Below are 14,153 nucleotides of genomic sequence, written 5' to 3' on the forward strand. Positions count from 1 at the left end.
CCTCTGTTCTTTTTTTTTCGTTTAACTGAAACTCACCGCCAACCATGGTTGTCGGCCCCCTTTGCGCGAAAAAGAAAACATAAACAAAAAAGAAGAAGGTGGATGAGGGTTTTACCTTGCCGCTGCCTCTGAAATCTGGTAAGCCCTTTGAAACTTTTTTTTTCATTCTCTCTCTCTCTCTCTCTCTCTCTCTCTCTCTCTCTCTCTCTCTCTCTCTCTCTCTCTCTCTCTCTCTCTCTCTCTCTCTCTCTCTCTGTGTGTGTGTGTGTGTGTGTGCGCGCATGTGTTTGTGCTTCTGAGAACAAATGTCAAAAGAGGCAAACGAATCTGTCGAAACCCTTGCATCTAATAAATCTATATAAACATATAAAAAAAAACAAACTTGGGACTGCAATCCAACTGATATGTCATTTTACCAACAAATAATGATCCAGAAACTTACCTCATGAGCCATAAACCTCCTTACATTGTTTGCATAGAGTTTTGGATCTTGCTTTTCCTCCTCTGTTGGGTAGTAGATGGGCAAATGGATGACATGAATATAATTCACAAATTGACAAAGTAGCAAAATCACATGCCGCACCTGTACAAGGAAAATGACATTACATTGAGAATTTAGAAGACTTTAAATACATTGAGAAATGAGAATAGAATATAATCAAGAAAAAAAATGTTTTGATTAGTAACAAATATTACTAAAGAAAAATGCAGGCCCACAAGTGATGTGGACTTCCACTTCACAATGTTTTCAAGTTACACTTGCCTATAAGATGTGATAATGATACAACAATGCAAAACTGTAGCCTGTGTTGATTGTATCAAGTACGGATTGGTCCCTCCCACAAGGGATCCGCTCATCTGGTAAGGGCGACTTGTGAATGTCACCAAGTTGACAGGACGTCACAAGTTCGAAACCCTCTGGTGGCATCCCTTGCAGCACGGTCGAAGCTGGGTGTACTCCCAGGGGGGACCTCAAGGGTTTTACCAACGGGACACCAGCCAATGTGCGGTCAATGATGAGGGGTTTTTTCCCTTGGACTATCCAAAAAAAGTACGGATTGGTCCCACATTAGGAGGGACTTGGCTATTCTGAGGGAACCCGAAATAAGCCACTTCTATTACAAAGGAGGATAGAACACTTAACAATAAACAAACAGAACAGCCCTTCAAGCCTCTTTTAATCAAGGTTTTAAAACCCAGTGACTCAAGACTCGACTTGTTCTTTATTGACTCATGACTCGGCGGGTCAACTCGGTGACTCGGACTGGGTTTTGTAACTTTTAATTTTAAAAGAAAGACAATATATAAATTGTCATTTAAACATGTAAAAGTTTGTGAATGACTTAATTACTAGTTTAATTGATTAATAAGTAAAATAACATCAAGTAAAACTTATCTTAATTCAAATCTCACATTTACTAAAGAAACTACACAAGCAGGAACAAGTCTTTCAAATTTTCTTACAAATAATCTTTAGCCGTTGGTGGCAATATCTGCAAATTGAAGACTTATTACCAGATAAATGAATAGCCAAAATGAATATTTATTTATGACAATTAAGAATCATAATCACATTACTTAGCAAAAAACTTGTCAATAAAATCTACAAAGTGGATTGTTTGTATTATAAGTGGTACCATCGTGAGATCTATGACTTAGAGAAGAAAACTATGACAGGAAACATAGAGTGAGGAAACTTAGATAGTTTTGGCATTTGTTACAGATGATTTGAAAATCAGAGATAGTGACAAAAGATGAATGCTTCCAAAACGTCACTTGCATTGTGACTGAATTTGTCAACAACTTACTGTTAAAGATCAATCAGAAGCCAATTTGTTGAGGACTACCTCATTTTTGAGAAATCATTTTTTGGTGTGGAATCACATATAAAACACATTTTCACTGCAATCAGGTGTTCTATCTTTTATGGTGAATGCAACCGAACATGACCTTTTTTTTTTACATGCTTTATTAGAACAAAGGTATTGCACTCTAATCATTGTGTAGCAGCATGGCAGTTGGAAAAAAATGCCCATAGACTATTACTAATTTTGTGATTTTATATTAAGTTGGTAAGCCTATTGTTATTATGCTATTTGTTCTTTGAAAAATGAACACTTACAGGTTGTTAAATGTTATCAATGTACAGTAAGGTGGCTGACATTTATTAAAGAAACTACACAAGCAGGAACAAGTCTTTCAAATTTTCTTAAAGACGAAAGTGCCTAGAACTCGCCCGAGTCAGGCCGAGTCAGCAGCCGAGTCTTCGCAAACCGAGTTTAACTTGCCGGGTTGACTCGCTGGAGGGCCGAGTCACCGAGTTGACTCGGCGAGTTTTAAAACCTTGCTTTTAATCATCATGGTTGATGTGGTAAACAGATCTCCTCTATTGAAGTCTCCGGTGCTTCTACTTTCAGGTACTAGAAGACCATGATCTGGACAGGTAATGGACTTGCTCAGAGTCTTGGGTGGAGTCACAATGACAGCAATACCAAGCAGAGTCCATATTTCCAACCATTTAAATATGATCACACATATCCCAAATGCTTGTTTCCACTATCATAGTTGATCTAGCAGCAACTAATTAAGAAGATCATGTGACAATAATGTAAACTTTTCTCTGACTCCTCCACATTCTAGCCTGGTGCAATTAGAATTACATTCATTCTCCATGATGCAAGTTTTTCCGGTGTTGCTATAAAACCTTTTTATGCAACTTCTAGTATGCAATGACAGCACAATGGTTTGAATTGGTATTATCTGTACTCAAACTAAGCTGGTATAAACTGTTCAAATGCCTTGCAGATGCATGAAAGATGCCACAAAGTGTCACTGGTCACAGGCCAAGCATAGGGTGAGGAAGTTCCACTCAGATCTGAAAGTAAGAAGATACTAGATCCAGGCATTCATGTTTGTTCCCAGCCAAGACAAATTGCTTCCACCAATGCTACTGGAAGTAAAGAAAACATGAATATGGAACCAAGATTTTGCTTAAAGTGAAATGACTAGGCTAGTTTCAGGAGAATGCTACATCAGTACATCACATTATGTGTTACACATTCATCATAAAAAAATTTATAGTCATCATAAGGTTGTTGTCCAAACTGCAACAGAGAAAATGTTCGTGCAAATTTTTTCTGAGTACACCTAAAATTGATTGCATAACTTGCATCACTGATGCTAAAATCAACACCCAAAATAAAAGAGTGGCTGCACATTCCTAAACATGCTACTAGATTCAATGTTATGATCATTAATAATGAATGCATTTGGATCCAGCGCTCCATGAATTTAGCCAATAACTTAATTTAAGAAACCCAGAAAAAGGCAAAATCAAAAGCTGATAAACACACTTTTCTGAATGCCCACCAATTCAAACGGCAGCCCTGCCTCACCCAAGCAGACGTTAATAATATTTCATATGCATCCAGAACATAAGGAAAGCGATAAAAAAGGCCAATAGTTGAAAAAGTTGAATCCTCCTTCCCTCTATACAACCAAAGTGGAGAACTTCTAAAACCTTCTAAAAGATCCCATTATATACTAAATAGTGTTTAGGAATTTCAAAATGAAAGAGGGTCACTACCAATATTTTTTCACTTCTCATTCATGAACAATTTATTGAGACTCATATTAAACATGCATATATGAAAAATAATCAATCCATTGTAGTTTACACAGACGCAAAAACTTCTAATCCTAAAGAATAAAGTCAATTTCATCCCAATAGATACAGAACAAATAAATGACCATTCTCAATCTAGAAGTCTGTGTTAAACTGCAAAACAGAATTACTGATCATTATCCACAGAAATGACCTTAGCGTGGTAGACCCTCAATTACATATAAATTAGCCCAACAACAGGTCTAATGAGAAAGTACATTTATGCAGCTTAAAAATAAAGGACAAGAAAGCCATAAGAAGCAGTCTCAATAAAAAGGTTTCCTCAAAAAGATACCATTTTCCATCTATCATAACTTCCTAATGCTACAATTGATGATGCAAATGAAAAGAAACAGCTCAAGAAATCTAACCCCAGAGACGCTTTCCCATGCTGGACTAAATCTTTCATAAGGATATCTTAGAATGACAAGGACTGGAGCCTTTGGCAAGAAAGCACCTGTTTTGAAGGGCAGAAGATAATCACCATCCGTTGTTGTTCCCTCTGTGTAAAAAAAGAAGTCAGATCATTATAGGAAACAATTACTCCAAGAACATAAATCTGACCTTCGGAAGCAACCGCAAGAATTTAATTCAAATTACAATATAGTTTCCTCGAATAAGGCCCACTGTTTGTGACACTAAATTATGAAATCAACAAAATATAAAAACAAAAACCATCTAAGCCTCTATTTTTTCCATCCACGGAATACCAAATACCATAAAGGAAAAAGTCTGTTTCTCCATCCAGCATAGAACTTAAAGAACGATATAATTTAAATAGTTCCTTTTCCAATTATAGTTGGTTCATTGCTATGAATTTCACAGGATCTAGGACATTGAACTATCTGCATCTTAGCACAAGAAAAATGACAGCTTTAGGGAAAAAACAATAATTTTATTTGTTTGATTTTAACCCATTATAGATTGAAAAATCATATTTAAATCCATGTCTTCTTTTAATTTTTCTTTTTTAATTACAAAGTTCATATTAATTATGATGTATGGAATGAAAATGTTTGACTTTCAAACTCATATAGCTAAATTGTATTCAAAGTGTGATCTATGTCACAAAGACACAACGCGGATTCGACTCGCAAGTTCAATTTTTTTTTGAAAAATAGGATGCGCGGACACAATTTTTTTGATTCACAAAAAATTATTTTTTTGATATTTTGATATTTTGATATTTTAATATTTTGATATTTTAATATTTTAATATTAAAAAATGAAATTTTTATTGAAATAATATTTAAAACCATTAAAATTATTAAAATAATATTAAAATATTGACCATATGTGTAAGTGTCCGTGTCCTCTCATGTTATGGGGGACACGCCACCAAAATAATGTGTCCCTGTGACATAGAGTGTGATCACAATGCTTATGCTCCTCAAGTTATGGTAGTCATTCATTAGAAAGAGTCATTTTGAGGATCCCCATTCTCCAAATGCGAGTAGCTATGGCTGCATAAGAAGTGGTTATCTGCAGTAGTCATCCTATGTGTTAGGAGGTTCAATTACAAATATTTATCACCATAAAGACAAGTTAGCTCCTGGCCCCACACAAAAGTGCAGTTATTAGAAGACACTAAACAATTTCCATCTCTTCTTCCAGAGTAAGTGAATCTTCAGCCATCATGGATTATAATGCACTCTCCTGCCGTATGATGACACAGAAGTTTCTGGACTTTAAAACATGAGGATCATAAAGCAAGCCCTGAGCTGCTAGATGACTTAACAAAACTAACCATGGACAAGGACAGAGTGTTAATAAGGTGCAAGAAGCTTTCTGTTGGAAAATGCATTTCACTGAATCCTGTACTGACAAGATGAATATATGGAGGATAAAATAAATCTATGATGTGGATGTGTGTACTGCATCAATGAGTAGAATTTCACCTACTAATGCATTTTCAGGTAGATTGAACCATTTAGACGGGTTTATCGTGATTCATTAGTACAGATGCAAAGACATTCTTCTTGACCGTGGGACATTGATGGTATATTTAAATTACCTGATCCAACACATGTCCCATGGTAAATGAACCCATTCCACAAAGGGAAGCAGGAGGCTCCCTGGGGGTCGAGGGAGGTGCCCACTGAGTTTTACGCTGCTGGGACGGTGACTGTAGGTACGTCAGGCTAAGACCAGCATCATCAGGTCTCCAACCCGGATGCAGTTTCTCTGAGTAATAAACAGAAAAAAAAATTACATACATAGATATAATAGCCATACCACCTACCCATAATTTAGAAATTTACATGTCATACCCTATGTACCCGCACGCGTTGTGACAGAGTTTGCCAGCTTCTCAAGCTATTATATAAAATTAAAGACACACTTTTAATGCAGATTCCATAAGCATTTATCAATAGCAGGACGCAGAAAAATGTTCCATGTTATGCATATGGTTTAAATTTCATTAAATTCCACAATAAACATTGTGCTAAAGTTCAAAATTTCCTCAACGAAACAAGGGAGATTATGAGAGCATATGCTCACCATACTTATGAACAATTACACCATAATTCAGCAGTTCGTATCAAAATGTTATCACTTTATATGAGCATTTCATATTAATAAGTGTATCATTACACACGCCAACAAGGACAGAAGAAATATGCCAGTTTTCATTTTCTTTTTTCGTTTAAAGCCACCCAAGATTTTACAAGAACCTGGAAAAAGCATCATCACTGGAGCAAGTTCATTTTGTTGTGTTGCCTTGATTCTTTCAGTCACAACACCTGCAAGAGGGCATTTTAAAGATCAGAAATCATACCAAAATTGAAACAAACAAGTGAATACAGAACCAAATATCCGCTAGTTGATCTTATGATGGACAAGGCCTGGATGGATAGATAATACTTCTTTTATCATTCATCGAGGTAAAAGCTGGTAGAACTTGCGGAGAATGAGATGCTACATCACAAAGATACGGGTACAATGTGACATGTGACTTAAGCATGCAAGTTGGAAAATAGTTTAAAAAATAGGATATGACACATTTTTATTTTTTCATCAATAAAAAACTATTTTGATATTTTAATATATAAATGTATTTTTATTGAATTATTATTAAAAAAAAATTTAAAACTATTAAACATATTAAAATAATAGCTGCATGTGTCATAGTGTCTGACTCGTGGCATCAATGACACTGACTCTATAACCGAAAGTGATGAGAACATTTTGCAGTTCTCACATCTTTTTAAATAACAATGTCCTCACTGTAAATAATATGTTATTACCGCTTTTTTACCAGGAAGTATTGCCAGATTTAACTGACTGCATGAGTGCATGGCACTCCTAATAAAGCAACCACACCTCAGATAAGAAAAAGGGTTAGTTTTCAAACAAAAGAATCTGGCATTCATTCTGCTAAGATGCAAACAGCAACATCTAATTCTAGAAACTGCATATAAGCAGAGATTCGGGAGAGATCAAATTGACAGTTAATAACTTTCAACAGTATTGCCTTCAAGTTTGCTACACACATGCTAAGCTAAGCTCTCGCAGCAGCTGTCTGAGCCCAGCCAGGTACAAGCAACACCAGGCTCGAGCTTAGCTCAGCTAAGCTTGAGCCTAGTGGGATTTCTTTTTCTGTTTTTTTTTTCCTTTTTATATGGTAGCAGAGATAACCTCTCATTTGCAAGAGAACACAGTGAATGCTGCACCATGAGCATGTTAATATATATATATATAATTTTGTTGTAATAAGTAATGCCCATCAGCGGCATTTTAGTCTTTTTACTTTTTGTATATAGGTCTGTCCTATAGAGACAATTTTGCATTGATTTTTGTTTTTTATATTTTTTGTAATTGCCTTGGTTTTGAGGGGCGCTTTTAGTTAGGTTCTTTTTGGACTAGTCAACATAGAGTTGACTAGTCAATATAGCTGCTGAAACAGTCCAACAGCTCTATTTCTAGCTGTTATGGTTCCAACAGCTCTATTGAGACTACCTCTTGTGTATAAATAGGGGTAAAAAAACCCATTTGTTTTCAATGTTTTTCCTAAGTGTTCTACTCAATAAAGATTATATTGTTCATGTTTTGTGTTATTGTTTTGACTTTTGGAAGTCTTGTATATGCACTTTGAATTTATGTAGTGTCTTAGTGTTTTTGTAATATTCATTGGACTTGTAATAGTGCTTGTGCACTTTGTATTTGTTTTTTCACATGTTTCAATACTGAGCATTTATTGTGATAAAATGAGTTACATGTATTGTACGTGAAAGCATGCCATTTTGTGGATTAAAACCTTAAAGAAGCCTATCAAATTCTCAATGAACCAATCAGGCTCAAGCTTGGCTCATTTATTAAACTAATGAGCTTGAGACAAGCTTCAACTTTCATGGGAAGCATGGCATGTTCCCCAACCCCACCTTCAAGTCTGAAATAGTGTGGATCATCATATATGCTCCATAGCAACAATGAACTAAGGATCAGTTGCTAGATTCAGCTGTTCATAAGTCATAACCGTTCAACATATCAATCTTAAGCACTTATTCTTGATATGAGCACCATAAGGTCACACATGGTTGACATTGAGAAATCTGAACCGAGAAACCAACCCCCGCCAACCAAAAACAAAAGACTGACATTTTTGGTTCAGACATGAACTGCATATACCAGGACAAGTGGTAAAAGAAAATATGAACATGTTGATTCAGTCAAATTCTAATCTTGAACAGACCTAGGTACAGGCTCTCTACCCATAGCCCACAATTTGTTGCAGGGCCTCTTTCATATGTTCCATACTGCAGTGTAGTATCACATGGCTTTTAGTCCTCAGCAGAACATGTCCTACAACCCATGATGTTAATAACTATAGGTTTAACATCTATAGTTAAAACTGCAAGGAGGATTGCAGAACAAAACTACATTCAACACCCTGACAATTTTAGGATTCATGCTAGAAAAAACGCATGGATAATATACTCAGATATGTCTAATTCCATTTTTCTATGAGCCCCTACATCTGAAAATATGGAACCTGAATTCAGTACATATCAGGGCATAAGATGCCGTAGCACTCCAAACAACAAAATGAATTTTTTTCATATTCTTGTTTTATCAGTGTCTCAATATTCAAGAAATGCAGCTGAGGTGATCCAAGTTCAAAGTAACTAATGCCCCTAACAACTGTGCATCCAAAACGTTCCCATTGTAAGAATGGGGTACACAAAACCATCATAAAAAATGATGGTGCTTCCATATTTCTGGCAGCCTCGTCTCAATATGAACCAGAGCAGCCTCATAACTGCAGCCATTTCATTACTGTATATAGACTGTCACCGATATCGCCGGTTTTTTATTTTTCATTTTTGTTTTAACTTTGCATTTCCTATTTTTTTGTTTCTTTTCTATTTTAAAACCTTTAAAACATGTTTCTTTATATTTTTGAAAAAAAAAATAATACAAAACTTATTATTTTCTTAGGTTTTTTGTTGTTATTTATATTTTTTCAATTTTTTAAACTCCCAAGATTTTCATGATATTTATCAACTTTTGAAATTCTCGCCGAGAAATTACCTTTAACGATACAGGCGACTATGATATAGACATAAAAGCCACTGACAATCATATCCTAAGCCAACTTGGAACTACTAACTGAAGACAGGGCCATTGTTGGAGGACATTCAGTACAGATGTAATATATTCTTGATTGCGCAAGATTTGAGTATGGTTACATTATCATGATATTAGTTTGCATAATAGAAAGATTACTATTTGGTTCATCCTTATCTTATCCTAATTAGTTGAGATTTTTTTTCCCACGTTTGATTGGAACAATCTTCACTTTTGGATCATTAAAGTACATAAAATTTGTGAGAGGAACATGTGAATAAAATAGAAAGAGAGAGGATGTCAGATTTTCCTGTGGAGATAAACCCTTTAGCAAAATAATTTATATACTTATTTCTCTAATTTCTTTTCTCAAGTTGTATAGTGCATTCAGTTTATTTTTCTTAAGCTGGCGTTACATCAGGTTTCACAAACCATTTTTGCCATTGTAGAGCAATGACATAGATCCACCAATGTCATTGCTCTGCAATCTCTTATGACCAAGCAACTTCCAGTTACTATCACTATCTATGTTGTTCATTTCAGTTCTCCATCATTAACCCTGCCATTGGTCAAGTTGTTGATACCTTTGATCATTAATATCTTGCATCAATCTCCACCTCCATCACCATATTAGATTTTTCAAGTAGGGTGTTCTCTTCATTTGTGCTCCAACTTGAGCAGGAGTGCTAGAGTTAACCTAACATCGATGTAAAGCATTCTTGATCATGCGAGATTTGGGTGTGGTCAAGTTAAGGCTTGATTTGTATACAGAAAGATTAGCATTTGTCATTTATTTCCACATTTGTTCGGAATAATCTCCATCTGATGACAGACTTGTATACATATATGAGAGGAATAATTGAATATAATAAACAAGAAATGAGAGAATGAAAGCTTTTCCTCATGTTCCTTGATATCTTTCCATTCAGTGATAAGAGTTCATGTTCCTTGTCTGTAGGCAGACAAGGGAAGGATAAGTAGTTTAAACCAATGTTATCAGTATCGGTGTGTGTCAGCCTATATCGGCCGATACACATCATATTGGCAGAAATTTGATACTATTCAGGGCCGATTTAGCTAATTTTTAATAAATGTAAAAAAATACCAAAAATTTATTTTTTTTATATTGTTTTTTTTTTTATTTTAATGGTTTTAACACGTGTCAAGTTATGATTGACACATAATAGTTTTTTATTACTTTTGAGCCGATATAGAACGATTCAGCTGAGTATCAGTATCGTCCGATACAGCTGAATCGGCAGCCCAATGATCCAGGATTGATACCGATACTGACAACATTGGTTTAAACTGATGAAATGTAAATAGAAACAGTAAACCATGGAATAAGAGCAGAGCATATGATGCAGAACATACTGCACAGAAATCTCGGGTCATGTGATCATTTATCTGAAGACACACATGTGAAACATGCAAACTACTTTCCAGCCATAGGCAAATATTATTAGATAAATAAAGCAACACTACTGCAATGACGAAAGTACCTGAGACACCCTTAAAATCAGATGATTTTGACTCTCGCTGAACGTATACACAACCGAGGCATTTACTGCATATCATAAACGAGTGAAAATTTTCATTACCATTAAGATGCTGAAGCATTTCACAGATATGTAGTATAGTACAAGTACAAGCTGCTGATAAAGATCCTTCAAAGCATTGTCAAGAAAGATTCTTTTAAATACTTATGAAATGGTGCAGAAGAACAACATGTTCGACCTGGAAACATAGGAAAGTATGTAAAAGGTACATAAAATTGTCCAAGCAGGAAACACTATGTGGGAAAAAATAGCAGGTCCGTTCATTATCAAATAACCATTTAACTAAGCACTAAGCATTCAAATACAAGTTGCAACAGAGACAAAAAAAGAAAAAAACTTCGTGACACAATCAAACTAAATGCAGAAAATATTCCAGACATCTATAACACGTTGTTATCCCTAGTATAAAACAGAAAGGACACAATCATCAGGAAGTGTAGGAAAATGAAGCTCGCTAAAAACCAAATAAATATCAGATGGTCAATAAAAGAGGGACTTTATGTGGCCGACTTGCATTTTGCAGACACATTTCTTTTTCCTCAGCATTCCTGAGGATGCAACATATGCAAACATTGAAAAGTTCTACACAATGATAAACAGGAAAAACAAATTTATACAGAAAAAAGGAAATTTTCAAATAACATGAACTGAAGGATCTAGTCGTTGTAACAGAATAATGCAACTTCCACAGACATCCTCCAGAAAATGTAATATTTTTCAAATATCTAATTGAAATTTAGAAATACTGGACAAAAGAGATGCATATGCATAAATTATATATTCACAAAATTGTGGCACATCTGAATGTTGTTATAAAATATAACAATGTTTCCCCCATGATGTGCATGATCATCAAAGGGCACCTCTAACAGTTACATCAGTAGTAGTAACAGTCACAAAAATTGATGGTGATAAATTGGTAATGAATGTTTTACAATATTTATCATGATAATTGGGTGCACCCAAACGCCCGTTACGTTCAGAAATATAATCCATATCAGGAATTCAGCTTGCACACTAAAACTTCAACAAGGACGCTATCTCAATCTTTCAATGTAAAATGCCAATAAAGTCGGGCGTGTCTACGCAGATGGACTAGAAGAGGAAGTCTGAATAAACTAATTAAAGAAAAAAGCAGATACAGTGATGATATGAACTGAACTAACCTTATAAGACCAACTAGGGGACGTCTGGGCACTGATCTCTTTTGACAGCATAACCAGCAACACATTAAGCAACCAGTTCAGAACAGGCACAAAGCAAAACCATATAGATGCTAAACTTTGAAAATAAAAGCAAAGAGTAGAGTACCGTTGCCCAAGATCCACTGTAGCAGAGAGACCTACCTTTGCAACAAAGCTTGGGAAGGAAGACGACATGTGGTACAGAATATCAAGATACGATACATGGTTAGATATAATCACGCCCGGCCGTCCAGAACGCTCTTCACACTCGGTCTGCACAGTCGGGATTCAAACGCACGAATAAACGAAACTACCCTCAGAGTCGTGAGAGAAAGAGATCTTAAGTATACGATATCTGATGTTTAAAACTACGAAGAACGTCAAGGATCAAGATCAGGCACCAGTGAGAGAAGCAAAAAAATTTAAAAAATAAATCAATTTTGTATATAATTTTAAGCACTGAACAAGAAATCAAAGCTCACCTCGTTGATCGCCTTTGAAGCCGAAGAACCGCCACTGCGATCGCCGTCCGAGGGACTATCGGCACCAACTGAAGTCTCTCTGATCCAGTAGACCCCCATGACGAAGAGCAACGCCCTCGAGAGCAACCTTCCACTCTGCATGATGACGGCCCTCCTGTAGCCGGTCATGTGTGCGTAGTCCTCCTGCTCGTCCTCCCGATTCGGGGCGGAGAAGAGCGTGAAGAGCCTGCAGATGACGTAGTAGACGACGAGGATGGCGACACCGAGGACGAGCCGGAGAGGCACTAGCGTGACTAGCGCGAGCGCCAGAAGGAGCTTGTCCCACGTGGGAAGCTCGCCCCTTCCCATGGTTCCGTAGGCGTCGTAGCGGACGTAGGGCGCGTATTTCTTCTCGAGCTCCTGCAGATCGGCCGATCCATCGGCGAGCTTCAGCAGCGGCCGCTCGTCTTTCCCCGGCCAGTCGCCGGATTCCGACGGCCGAGCGCCGGGACTCAGATCCTTCATCTCGGTGTCCATCGGGATTTGCCAATAAATCGATAACCGCCATCGAGATCGCAGAAAGGAAGACGGAGAGGAGGGACGAACAGACTGGAGCAGTGGGTGAGCGTTTGGGACTCATGCGGATTAGGGAATCGCAGCTCCCGCGGGTTTGTGTTGGAAGCATGTGAAATCTGTTCATTTCATGTGGAAAAAGATAAATGGGCTGGGTTTGACCCGATCTCGACGGTATCCAATCATATTTGTTTACCCAATACGGATCTTATCCGTTCTGAATCTGACCCGAAATTTGGATATTTTCTACTTGGATGGGTTTGATCTAATTTGGATCCCAACGAGAGGTCTGACGGATTTTGAACCCATGCTTGACATGACCCTTTCTTGGACCTGACTCAAATCTAAGAATCGGAACAAGCACACTATATGAGTTCATACGTGGCTTAATCATGTAAGGCTCCTGTTTTTTTTTTTTTAGTTTGATGCATAAATGGATTGGATCTTGAGGTGAATTCAGGTCTGGTTTATATATCACCGAACTAGATCCATGTCCAGTTGATATTTGGACCTCTGAGTACTTCCTGATTAGTGCATTAGACCTGCTTTTTGTGGGTCCAAGCGCAGCTACGATCAGGCCGGGTTGGACAGGAAGAAGTGTTCATCCAATCTTCGAAATTCAAATCCGAGATTCTCAAAAGCACGAGTTGAATAGTAGCGTATTAGGTTCCTCCTATACTCATAAATACGAAAACATTTTCAAATTATGGTGACTTTGTCATGATACTTTTGAAATATTGTTTATTAAAAAAATATCCAAGTATTATCAAATAGCAACAACTTTCATTTAGAAGCCCATATCTTCTTTATTATATGTTTTGTATACTTTTAAAATGTTAGTTATGATTTATGAACGTATTTTATTGATATTTTTATAAAAGAAAAAAAAACTAATTATCTACAGAATTTTCCTAACCCGAAAAACCCTGAATGTCGATTTTTCTGTCACCATTAACGCAGGACACCGAGTGTTTACCAAGATTATAAATTGGCCAAGCCGGGTCAGGGTGTAGGCTGCTAGTATTCTTTGACCTACCATTTTTGCACTTGGGTATGGTCTGGAGACTCTGGACTCGGGAGTCCCATGGGGAAGCAAGGGTGAACATCAGGTCAGATACTCGGTGGGCTATTGGGTACCCAACCC

At 36.8% G+C, this 14,153-nt stretch overlaps 1 protein-coding gene across 2 annotated transcripts; it reads right to left on the minus strand.

Moving 5' to 3' along the window:
* Positions 1 to 437: 437 nt before the first annotated feature.
* Positions 438 to 13,028, minus strand: LOC149847646 (lysophospholipid acyltransferase LPEAT1-like). Of its 2 annotated transcripts, XM_090009005.1 has the most exons (8): positions 12,458 to 13,028; positions 12,138 to 12,248; positions 11,958 to 11,995; positions 10,735 to 10,799; positions 6,340 to 6,408; positions 5,679 to 5,848; positions 4,036 to 4,166; positions 438 to 583 (listed from the first exon to the last, which is right to left on the minus strand). In XM_090009005.1, the coding sequence occupies exons 1-7, from the start codon at positions 12,971 to 12,973 to the stop codon at positions 4,083 to 4,085; spliced, it is 1,053 nt and encodes a 350-aa protein (XP_089865131.1). In that variant the 5' UTR covers positions 12,974 to 13,028; the 3' UTR covers positions 438 to 583; positions 4,036 to 4,082. The 2 variants fall into 2 exon arrangements, with proteins under 2 accessions (XP_089865131.1, XP_089865141.1); XM_090009015.1 differs by lacking the exons at positions 438 to 583; positions 4,036 to 4,166 and adding an exon at positions 5,935 to 5,980 and having other exon boundaries at positions 5,766 to 5,848.
* Positions 13,029 to 14,153: the final 1,125 nt, after the last annotated feature.

This window comes from Nuphar pumila, chromosome 1 (genome assembly GCF_984573655.1).
Source record: "Nuphar pumila chromosome 1, dmNupPumi1.hap1.1, whole genome shotgun sequence".
NCBI lineage: Eukaryota > Viridiplantae > Streptophyta > Magnoliopsida > Nymphaeales > Nymphaeaceae > Nuphar > Nuphar pumila.

Bases quoted from the DNA above. Each gene is read 5' to 3' on its own strand.
- LOC149847646 (XM_090009005.1), bottom strand. From the start codon at position 12,973: ATGGACACCGAGATGAAGGATCTGAGTCCCGGCGCTCGGCCGTCGGAA. The intron at 10,800-11,957 runs GTTAGTTCAGTT...TATGATATGCAG, and splicing joins CCCCTAGTTGGTCTTATAAG to TAAATGCCTCGGTTGTGTAT. The intron at 6,409-10,734 runs GTACTTTCGTCA...GCCCTCTTGCAG, and splicing joins TGATTTTAAGGGTGTCTCAG to GTGTTGTGACTGAAAGAATC.